The sequence below is a fragment of the Rattus norvegicus genome, chromosome 4, assembly GCF_036323735.1.
Source record: "Rattus norvegicus strain BN/NHsdMcwi chromosome 4, GRCr8, whole genome shotgun sequence".
NCBI lineage: Eukaryota > Metazoa > Chordata > Mammalia > Rodentia > Muridae > Rattus > Rattus norvegicus.
In genome coordinates, this window is record NC_086022.1 from 22,445,174 (window position 1) to 22,457,626 (window position 12,453).

Here is a 12,453-nt window from a genome sequence, read left to right on the forward strand (position 1 = left end):
CCTCCAAACCTTCTTTTTCCCTTCTTCTTCCTGTGAATCATACAGGTTTTTTCAGAAGATTTTATTGTACCATGATTCTCAGATGAAAGATCACGTGATTTCTTAGTATTTCATAAGAGGGGGTAAAATTGAGTAATTTTGTAGATGAAATAAACAGTTATGTACACATTTAAAAGAGGGGGGTTTGAACATTAAGCCCGTTACAATTCACACACTCAAGGAGGGCAGACGCATCTCTCAGTGAATGTTTCTTGAGGATAATTTCTGTGTGACGCTGAGATTTACAGAGTTCTCACGTTTTCTTCCCCCACAAGGATTCTAAATCAGACTGGTTCAGAGCAGAAGCCAACACACCCCATTTTTCTAATATTATCACTTCTCCAGATGGTTCTGAAAACATCTATTCAGCTCCCTTTTCCTAGAAAGTAGAGTTACCTTATTAGATATGTAAGCACATGCATTTCAGAAGCTGACTGAGTGCCTTTACTCTTTCTCTTTCTCATTTAACATATCAAATCTCTTTCATCCACTCCCAGGCAGACTGACAAGGAGAAAGCCAGCACAGCGATTGCCTCAAAATTCATCTTGGCAACCTGAGCAATGACAGAGTTAATGGTGGATCTTTGAAGACAAGTGACCATGGGAAATTAGGGTTGGCAGGGATTTAACTCTTCATGAGGCATGTCGCAATATTTTTAAGAGTGATGCAGTGGATATTTTAACTGTGTTTGACATCTAATTAAGTCAGGGAAAAAAAAGAAGCAGATTTAAAAAGAAAATCTCTCTCACTGTTAGAAGCAAATTCTTGACAACTGACTATCAGGCTTGTGCTTTGGCGAAACAAGCGTGTGCTTGAAGAGACAAAAAGGTAAAGACACGCCAACGTAATGACAGAAGAAGTCTGCTGGAACCCTGCCTCCTATTTCTTGCTGTTGTCCACTTTGCAATGTATTTTATCAGACTGCCAAGCTCTTGGTCTATCAATAGAGTCCTTATAGAGCTCCGAGGAACATATAAATTTAAAGGACAGCCCAAAAATCCTGCCATAGGGAAAACCTGTGAGACTTACAGAGACAGTGTTGCACATATATCTCCTGATAATGTATACAGTCCTCATCATCAGACGGCTTTAAACCTATGTCCATAAAAAGAGCAGTTGCAATTCAACACTATCTACATGGTTTGAATGGGTAGACATTACAGGTGCCTCCCCTCTGACTGACTGTAATTATTGGCAAGAAAATGAAAATTTCACAAAATAGGAAAATATAGTGAATTTTAATCTTATCTTACATTTTTGTCAACAATTAGAAAGCTCTAAGACTATTAGATTCTTAAAATATATTTTATTATCGCAAATTTGCTAATACCAAATTGTAGCATGTAGCCATATGACGTCTTAGAGACCCAAACCTGAGAATCACATTTTTAAAGATCAAAGTTGAATGTGAAACTTACAAGAAGTATAAGCTTGAATAAGATAAACTAGCAATCTATAGATAGCTTGATGGTGTCTTCTCCATGATACAAATCAAAGACCAATGAAAATGTACATTATTTTATATGATATGTAGCTAATTTCAATATAGTTATATAGAAACACAGTAGACACTTAATGAAATAGTTAATGTATACAATGATTTTTCAATACCATGTAATAATCTAACTGCTTATTTTGTATTAAATCTATATGCTGTTAGGTGCTCAATGAAATATTATACTAAAAATAATTTTCCAAGTCAACATATTCTATCCTAAGTTGAATCCAAATACACACATTAATAGGTGTTTAATTTTCTCATGCAGAGTGTGAAAATTATGCCTCTTTCTTAATTGATATCCCTATTCACACTAAAGAACCCAGAAAAAGTTGTCCTGTATCATGAGAAAATTAGAAATCCATTTTCTCTGAAACTTCATGTATATAAAGGAAGTGTGTGTGTCTAGAATTAGCCAATGCTCTTCATAGATCTTGTAATCTGAATATATAGCAGAGGTGGAAACTACTCAGTGCCCCATCCCCACTCAAGAAATCCGAGAATCATAGGAAATCAGCACCTTGGGGAGTTAAACTATAAGAGTTAAAACGGTTTAATCTTAAACTCCATTTAATAAGATATGAGTTAGAGAGATACCTTCTGTCACTAAAAGTTTGTACACACACACACACACACACACACACACACACACACACACACACACTTTAGGAATTGTTTTACCATTACTTTATACATTAGTCTTTGAAATTTATCCAGGCAAATACTTTCTTTAAAACTGTCATCTGAAAAGACACACACACACACACACACACACACACACATAAATTTGTAACAGAAAGTATCATATAACCTCACAGGGTTCTCTTTTATAAATTTGCACTTAAAAGAAGTTCATGAAACTAGCTGTGTCACCAGAGAATATCATCCCTTGAATTCTCTCTTAACTACATATGGAATTAAATAGCATTTTATTTCAAAGGCTAATTTTACACCAATTAGGGAAACACAGTCTTTTCGCCATCATAACAGTGTGGAAAAACTAGCCTGTTCTCCCCAGTTTATATTCTCTTGGCGAACCATGATCTACTGCTTATGTTAAGCATCTGAGTGTCAGATTGGAACAAACTGAATATTCATGATGACGATTAACCATTTAGTGCCTACAACTAAGGAGATACTGTTCCTTGCAATGGTTATGCTAGGTAAGGCATGGATTTCTATAAAGACGGCATTCTTATGCATTAGGAGTCATTTAAGAATATTTTAATAGACGAAAAGTGAGAAAAATGAACGGCACACAAGAATGATCAGAAGGTACCCAGATCAGCATGCACGGAGCAAGCACACAGCTAGCTCACTGTGATTAAATGTTCTTTGTTTGCATTTAAGTTGTCACATATCAAACAGAAGACGTGCTTTTTTTGTTGTTGTTTAAGGGAAAGTATTTAAATTTCCACGGAAATTTTCACCAAATGACACAGGTTTCCCAGGTTAAACTAAAGCTTTGATGGTTAGCGTTGGGAGTTCAAGGAAAGAAAGAAGGAGGCATTACAAAGATAGCCGGATAAAATAAAAGGAGAGCTTTACCTTTGTACGATAATTTCAGTCTTGGCACATTGTTCTTTCCGTTTGCATAGTTTGCTCTTGCTGTAAGTAATATACCCCAGAAAAGACAGGCAATCCCAGTGAACCAGCCCATGCTGCAGACGCTGGAGGTCCCTGAGCTGCAGCAGCCTTCCTTCCTGTATTGTGCGGCCAGAGAAGTTCAAACAATCTGGAAACTGGAGGTAACAGGTGATTTAGGTCAGTTTCATTCATAAATGCAGACAATCAAGACCTCATGGCAACACTAACGTCTCTTCTTCTGTAACAGTCACGGAATCACAGAAACTTCAAACCCTCAAAAAAGAAAAAGAAAGAAAAAAAAAAATCGAGCCAGGCACCGGATAATGAGGCACAACTGTTGTGTGGAAAGAAGAAAAAAATTAACAAGGGCTGCGGCAGTGGCGCTTAAGAAGCAGTTCCTTTTATCTCCGCTCCGCTGATAGCCGGTGGCTGACTCTAATCCTGCTCGCTCTCCCTGCTTCATTCGGCTCCGAGGAAGCAGAATGAAAGGGAAACAGAGAAAGAGAGAGAGGAGAGAGAGGGGGAGCGAGCAGCCTTGAGCAGCGCGGACTTTTCCTGTGCACAGGCAGGGAGAGATGACACAGGATCCCGCGGACAGGTTTTCCCAACACTCACTAGAAGCGCTGACAATGGGAGAGGAGCGAGCTCAACCCACTCCCCTTTCCTCTTGTCACACAACACATGCAAAAAACATCTCGCAGAGATTAGAGCTGGGAGCAGAACCCTCCGGCGTGCCTGGGAGAGGCATGGGGCTATAAATTTACCTCCTGAGGCAAGCGTTGTTTTATAGCCATTTGGGGGGAGCAATTGTGATTTTTTTTTAAATCGAATGTGGCTACCTACAGAATTTACAGTCCATGCTCATTACACAGCCTCGCTGAACTTGTGCAGTGTGTGTGTGTGAGTGTGTGTGAGTGTGTGTGTGTGTGTGTGTGTGTGTATCCTCGCACCAGTGTAACTTTAACCACGGAAGGTTTTAAAGCCCCCTTAGAGATTATTCCCGCCTCCACGCAAACCCCCTTGGGTTCAGCCACCCCCTCCCCCCCCCCCCCCCCCCCCCCGCTGTACAACAAGTGTAGTGAAGAAATTCCTTGGAAAGCCTATATAAACGATCAGTTCAAGACAAATATAGGTCCACTGAGAATTATAAATTACAACAGGGGATTCGCGAAAGGATACTCCAAATTTAAAAGTGCCGGTGGTGGTGGTGCAGCTTCTGGAAAGCGGTGGCTGACTGCAAAGCACCACCTCTTATTAATTAGATCCACTTCCCTAGTGCTGGCTTCAAGGGCAGAGGAAGACGACAAAGTTCCAAAAGTCCCTGCTGAGTGTCAAGGACCAGAATTAAAGGAAAAGTGTGTTCTTGTGTCTTCATGAACTGGTGAGGGGTGACTCACTTCTCTGTGGGGCACAATCATGTATTCCGAGCCGAGTTGGACCTCATTAATTCTCTGCCATATAGGAATGCTGTCTGTGGGGTCTAAATTTTCTCTTTTACGTTTCTTTCAAGACCCCTTGACATCTAGTAGTATTATGGGATTTGAGAAAGACTTGTATAAAAGCTAGAAGAGAACACCCTCTACATTTCCTGTAATCTCTGTATTCTGTTTTCTACAACCGCCTCTAAACACTTGAAATCCGGAAGAGAACTCCTGTTTGATGATCTGAACGTTTCTTGGCAGAAAGGACAGGGCTCCCTTCACAGTCAAAAACACAAACACCTTTTGAAAGTCCTCATAAAAGTTATCTAAGCATTGCCATGAAAACTTCCCAACTGTCTGTATACCAACAGCATTCTTCCCCTGACCTCTGTGTGAATGTAGAGAGAGGAGGATTTAAGAGAGGAGGGGGAGGGGAAGACAGAGCCTACTACACCAGATTGATTTGTCAAGCAGATCTTATTGTATTTGTCAGTTCCTGAAAGCCTATTGATCAGTTAGTATTGTTAAGAATATAAACTCCAAAATCATGTTGATTTTACTGATTCCACCCTTGTTATCCTGACCACTTTTCACGCTTTAGGCAAGGGATTAAGACTACAAAAGACAAGGGACATGTTTGCTTGCCTTTATAGACACTCATCCTGCAAAGGAATTCAGGCCCCGCTTTGGATTATCGAGAGAATTCCAATAGCGAATTATCCCAACTAAACACCACCATTATCACTTTGAAGCATTTCGCCTTTCTATTTAATTTATTTCTAACTGCATTAAGATATCTCTAACATGTTTCTTGTGTGACGCAGGGGAGTAAGTTTATTTCTCTCAACACGGAGCAGGATAAAATATTGTGTATCTATTTTGCCTGTTAAAAAGTCTAATCGTTGAAATTTTCATATGTTCTGCAGAAACTGATAGTAAATTTCAATGGGAAAAGCTCAGATTGATTCTAGAGGAGGGACATGTTATCTTGAAACTGAACAATAAGAAGGGAGAGCATTACTGAATTGTGCAGAATAAATAATTTATACTAAAGTTAATACTGTAATCAGATACACGACTCTGTTCATATTTATAAACACCCCTATTCTTATAACTTTGATGCAATTAATTTCGGGGCCAACATAAAGGCCTTTGGGTCCTAGGCACCTGCTGTTACCTCACCTGACTTTAGCAAGATTAAAGTTGTTTCCTAACTTTACAGCTTTACACACAGCAGAGAGAGAGAGAGAGAGAGAGAGAGAGAGAGAGAGAGAGAGAGAGAGAGGAGAGAGAGGAGAGAGAGAAAGACAGAGGGGGAGAGAGAGAGAGGGAGAAAGAGAGAGAGAGACACAGAGAGAGAGAGAGAGAGAGAGAGAGAGAGAGAGAGAGAGAGAGAGAGAGAGAGAGAGAGAGGATTAAGTTTAAGCTCCTTTCTTAGCTGAAATAGAAGGGAGGCTGCAGAGTACCTGCTGAAGAGTTTGTGAAAACACAGGACTTAGCTGCAGGGACGACAAACAATTCGGATTTTGATCCACTCCTTCAGCTGTTACCATTCACTCAAAGAACCTGTACCCTAAGGCATGGCTTGATTAAACCTGCTGGACGTGCCACTAAACATGCTGAGTTTTCCCTCTTTACTGCCACACCTCAAAGCCAGAAGTAGCATCTTGATCTTTTAATACTGACTCTTAAAGTACAGAAAAATACTGTTTCACACAAAAGCATCCTATTGTCAGTAACACTCCACTTCCCAGCCTGTGTCTCATACCACAGTTAAGCCTCTTAGCAACTGAGTTCCTGGTACTTCTAACCTTCCACGTTTTCAGATGCAAGTGCTGCCACTGGAGAGGGATCACAAGCTTCCTAGGATGGTGTCCCTGTGCTTGTTTTGGAGAACTCGCCCATTTCACACTGTGATAGGTTATGCAGAATTTTCTGGGTGTTGTACTTGATTTTCCAGAGAAACTGTACTTCCAACTTTACGACAAGTTAGGTAACTTTTATTTATTTATTTTTCCCAATGTAGACTCAGCTTCAGAAGTTACTTGTTAAAATATTTCTTTTTGTGCGGAGATGGTTTTTGCCTTGGATAAAATAAATGGGTTTATTTTGAAGGGCCCACTTATAAATTATAAAATAATTTTTATAAATTATAAAATAATTTGAAAGGACAAAAACCTCTGTTCTTTACACCCAAATTTAAGGCTGGGGGGCGTGGTTCAGTGGGTAAATTACCTGCTGTGAAAGCATGTGGATTTGAGTTCAAACCCTTACTGCCTCTTAAAGCACACCATGGTGGCATGTATCTATCTATAACGGTTGCAAGAGGTAGATCCCTGGAGTTCACTGGCCGGGCAGTCTGGTCAGTCAATGAGGTCTAGACTCAGGGAGGGATCCTTGTCTCAAAAAATAAGGTGGGAGCAAATAGAGAATAATGTCAGGGATGGCCTTTACCAGGCAACTTCCACGAACATGTGTACCCACTCAAACTCCCTCCTCCACAAATTACAGCCCCCCCCACACACACACCACACACACACATAACACACATATCCAACACTCACAAACATGCACAACACTCATACACAGGACGGACACACACACCACACTTACTTTCCTAGAGTATAAACGCCCTGCATTTTCCTGAGCGAAGACATTTGTTGCATTTGTAAATAAAAGACTGCAATGACTGAGCATGTTTTGAATGCATTGCAATGATCTAGTGTGGAAATCTACTCAGGGTAGACTTGATGGGACAGGCATACTTACAGTCTCATTTCATTGTAATTACAGCATTTCCTCCCACACGTGATCACTATTAGAAATTAGTGACCTCTTTAAAGAAAATTACTTAACTAGGGAATTTTTAAAAAGTTTATTAATCAGATTTTCTAACAAGACTAAAAAGACAACAAAACATGATTTTTTTTTACTTCTTTTATTAAGATGTTTTTGATCAGGTTATATTTTTTTAAAAAAATAGCATCTGTTATTTCCTGTTATTTTTTTTCAAAAGGCTGCTTCATTAGTCGTTGAGAATCTTCGTAAATGCCAGAGTTAAAGCCAACCTTCCCCACTCTTCTGTTGAAATTTGTTTTTAATAAACGTTTTTCTGGAACTGGGCATTTGAACTTTTTTCTCTAAAGATAATTAATGTAGGTGGAAAAATGCTTTAGAAGATCAGAAAATATCCTATTAATTGAGATGCTTTCCAAACTAAATATTTGATATATGTTCTGTTCAAAAATGCTCATTACTTAAGGATTACTGTAGTCAGGGATGGGAACCCAAGGGTGGCAGGTTAAAAGCAATGTCTTTGAAATTAAGTTACACTTTGCATAATCTGACCCTTATGAATGCTTTTAGCATAAACAATATCTGTGGAAGCATGTAGTGGAGAGAAGGAATTGGTAAAAGGCAAAGGGAATTCAGTCTCTACAGAGGCATTAACTCCTCCCTTCCCCCTAATGCCCTGGGAATACAGACATGGTAAAATAAGCTTGTCTTAGCTCTGTATTAGACTTGCAACACAGTCAAAAAGTGCTCATTTTGCAAATGAACTGTAATAATAAATATTAAATCAATGCAGAAGGGGATGAGAAACTGACCAAAGAGTTATACTGTTACTGTATATCATAAGAAAAACCCAGATAATTAAAGCTGTCAAAAAAAAAAAGTCACAGGGAAAAAATGTGTACTGGTGACCATCTCTCTCCTTGAGAATTTGTTTAGTGGAACTAGCAGGTGGCCTTCGTTAGCTTAGTTAGTATGTCAGAGTGGGGAAGAAAGAAGTGGCTAGAAAAATAAGCTGAAGTTACAGTTTGTGTCTAAATTGCCCAAAATGTCTAAACTAGTCTTAGGAAGATGTTTTGATTGTTTGTTCTGTTTTTTTCTTTTTTTTTTTAATTATTTTAGAAAACCTGTTTTCATTTCCATGGTCTCTTTCATTTTATCATATCACTCCATCATGTATTACCATTTCACAAATGTTTGAAAGTGGCACATCTTTTCACCATTTCAATTCCTGCTCAGGCTTGTCACAACCCCACCCCCACCCCTATCTCCACCCCCACCGCTATCCCCACCCCCACCCTGGCTTCTTTGCTAGATCATCTCCTAAATGAGTTCCCTAATCAACCAGATACTGCAAATACCTGTTAGTGGTGGGTTTTAGTGACAGTCTCCACCTCAATGGAAAGGGAACAGGAAAATTTTCAAGTGAGACAAAAATCCCATTGTTAATAGTGATTAGCAGAGGCTCAGCAGTGAGCTGGAAAAAAGGGCAGCATCTGCAGAATCTAAATGACAAGAGCAGGTTGGCCCCCAAGAGTTTCAGGATATGAAGTTATTCACGTTTTTTTTGCTTCCAAGAGGCACATTACACACATGCTCACTGAATAAATAAATAAATAGGTCTACACTAAATATACAAAGTGTAGAAGAAGCTGGCAAGGCTGCACAAAGAATTACTTCCCATCTGACTCATGCAAAGGAGATGCAAAGAGTTTCTCTGTTAACCTCTGCACAACAATGTTACACCTCCCATGTTAGTCTGCTACACTCTATGTGCAGGGACTGGGTGATTAAAATGCTTTTCATTAGCTTGAGATTGATAATGACAGGAAGCAGAAACTCCTAGGAAGATTCAAACCTCCACAGGAAGGAGAGTGTGTTATAATGGCAAAACCAACTGTCTTGTAACAATAGTTCCAAAACTAGCATGCAGTCGACTTTCCAGGATCACAAACTTCCCCAAATTGCAATAGGTAAAAAGGAAAGGCTAAGCCAATTCTTTACTATCTACCCTATTGCATATTGCCTCCAATGTAAAGTACCCTATGGCCTGGCCCAGGCCTCTCCTCTTTTCTTTCTTTCTTTCTTTCTTTCTTTCTTTCTTTCTTTCTTTCTTTATTTATTTATTTATTTATTTATTTATTTATTTATTTATTTATTTATTTGCTATGGGGCAGAGTCATAACCCACGTTCCTGTCACTGCCTTGGCTACAGCAGCAGCAGCTGCCAGTTTATGGGAGACATTAGAAAATGCCTTGTTTATTAGTTGACAGTGGTGTTTTATACTCACAAGGATTTGTTAAAAATTTTCAATTTCCCATCTTTCTTTAGTGTGCATCCATAAAATTAAACCCCGGGAAACAAAAATTGATTGATAGGACTTCATTTTCTTCCACTGCTCTTTCAGAGAGAGAGCAGCGTTCAGTCTATAGCTGTTTATCTCCTTGAGTGACAGATCCCAGTTGGAAAGGTGTGACTTGGGGACTTTGATGAAACTGTTATTTACTTGATTGTTTTCATAAAATTTATACATGACGTAAGAGGCTTAGGGACTTAAAAAACAACGATTTCTAACTGAATTTTAGAATTCTCCTTTGGCACAAAATATCTATAAGACCTAATTGTATTATACACAATTGTATAATGCACAATTTTTGTTATGTTATCTCAACTAAAGCTTTGCTAGTAAACTAATATAACATGCAGATTGGCAGAAGGAAAATATTAGTTTACCTACATACTTATTACTTTAAATGATGAGAATTTCTTTTCTCTTTTAGTAAACATTTTTCCATATCATATATTCTTTTCAGATTTAGGCTTTCCCGGTTCCTCCTTGGTCCTCTCTACCTGCTCACACATCTAACCCCAGGCCTCCTTTCTCTAGGTTTTTAGAAAACAAAGAAAACATAAAACAAACAAACAAACAATTACAACAAAGTAAAGCACAAGAAAAACACACACACACACACACATGTGTACACATACATGTTTGGAAAAGAAACACACAAAATCAGAAACCATAATATACAAGCAAAGGACTGGTAAGAAAATAACGTCTCAAAAAGCAGTATGAAAATCACCAAAATATCATTTTGAGTTGACCTTCTCCTGCTGTGCATGTAACCTGCCTTAGTGAAATTCTGGGAGAAAACTGATTTTTCCTTTGCAAGCTTCTATGTTGGGGGGTGGGGCCCTTCTTCCTCTCAGCACTAGGGCTGTCTGACTTGAACATGTATAGGTTCTGTGAATGCTGCCAGCCTGTTAGAGTTCACATGAGTCAATCCTATTGTGCCTAAAAGACAACTTCCTTGGTGTCATCCACCCCACTCTGACTCCTTCAAGATCTCCACCTTCTCTTCCTTTTGCATAGTTCCTCGGTTCCGAGGGAATGGTTCTGATGAGGACATTTCATTTAGGACCAAGTGTTCCAAAATCTCTCACTCTCTGTCCATTGAAGTAATGGACATAATTCTGATTGCTTAAATTTCCACAGGTAATTGGGGGCTGGGGATTTAGCTCAGTGGTAGAGCGCTTACCTAGGAAGCGCACGGCCCTGGGTTCGGTCCCCAGCTCCGAAAAAAAAAAAATTTCCACAGGTAAGACATTTGCCTTATTTGATAGTTTTGTACCAAATGTACAGTTATTAATACATTGAATGTTGAAAAGTGTTTGGATAATGCATATAAAATGTTCTTACCACAATAACAATAACTCTGAGACAAGGCACATAATAATTAACTATATTTTTTGTAATTCCATAGTATATCATAGTAATTAGTAACATTTAAAAAACTTATTTATATACAGTTTATGTATCTGAGATATATATATATATATATATATATATATATATATATATATATACCTGCATGCCAGAAGAGGGCATCAGAAATCATTATAGATGATTATAAGCCACCATATGGTTGCTGTGAATTGAACTCAAGACCCGTGGAAAAACAGCCAGTGCTCTTAACCACTGAGCCATCTCTCCAGCCCAATTAACAACATTTTAAAAATGATTCTCTAGTATATCATGTTTCAGAACATTACAGGTCACATACTGAATGTCAACTTTGCCAATAATTAAATGAGGTTGTTAAAAGAACCTGTTATTTTGGTAACATCTCATTGACTTCTACATTAATCACTGTAAATTCAATGATACCATGAAACCTGTTTCAATCTCAAATGAAAAAAAGGTAGAGAAATATGTGTAAAACTGAATGGCCGAGCTGAACGTGGTAGCCCATTTCTTAGGCAGATGCTGGGCTTCAGGGAGCCACAAGACACTGCTCCAGGGGGCGAAAAGCACATTCTGAGATATGAGAAAGCAGGAACTGGTATTCCCTGACTTCTGGGCCCCCAGCCGCAGCTAGAGAACTGCACAGAGAAGTCATGAACGAATGTTGTGGGGTACCTGGACCTGCAAAAAGGACAGGGCCATGGCGATCCTCAGACTCTTGGACATTTAGTCACCGCTGGCTGAGAATGAAATCAGGGTCTAAGAACTGATGCCAGGAAGCTTCATGAGGTAGAGCCAGTCTGAGACCTGGAGACTTGGTGGGAACACACCTGAGACTTAGGTGGCTCTCCCGCTTCCTGGCAAATTCCTGTCCTGGAACACGTGCCACACTCCCCACATAAGGAAACACGACCACAGGTCATGTAGGCCCGGAAGAGAGTTCTCCATGCTGCGGTCAGATTTCCATATGTGTACCCACCAAGTAAGTCTCCAGGTCTCAGACCTGCTCTTCCTTATTATGCTTCCTGGCATGGTTTACCGTCCCATAACCAAGTGTAAATACAACCGTGATGCCGGCATCACTATGTAGTTTTCTCTTGCAGACAAGGTGCAGTCTGACTGCAGTCATATCCTACAGATAGAGCTGAACATGGGGTAAGGGGTCCATATAGAGATTGGGAAGAAAATGCATGGCTCTAAAATAGCCTTTAACAGAACAATTCTTAAAAATGACTGCAGTGGGTACCAGACAGTGTATTGAAATGAGGGAGATCTTGGCTGCTGTTAACCTTACGGTCTTAAAACCATGTTCTTTGAATGAGGTATTTTAGAGTATTAAATGCAAAGAAATTTGCATATCGTGAACAA

General features: G+C 39.3%; 1 protein-coding gene across 4 annotated transcripts in view; it reads right to left on the minus strand.

The window, feature by feature from the left end:
• Sema3a (semaphorin 3A) overlaps positions 1 to 12,453 on the minus strand; it is a 470,490-nt gene that overhangs the window by 205,756 nt on the left and 252,281 nt on the right. For 2 of the 4 annotated variants that reach the window (XM_008762702.3, XM_063285863.1), the window contains one exon: positions 3,087 to 3,280. In XM_008762702.3, the coding sequence (XP_008760924.1) occupies positions 3,087 to 3,198 (112 nt within the window). In that variant the 5' untranslated portion in view covers positions 3,199 to 3,280. Of the gene's footprint in view, positions 1 to 3,086; positions 3,485 to 3,889; positions 4,125 to 12,453 lie in introns of those variants that run through there. The other 2 variants (XM_006235990.5, NM_017310.2) reach the window with 2 other exon arrangements.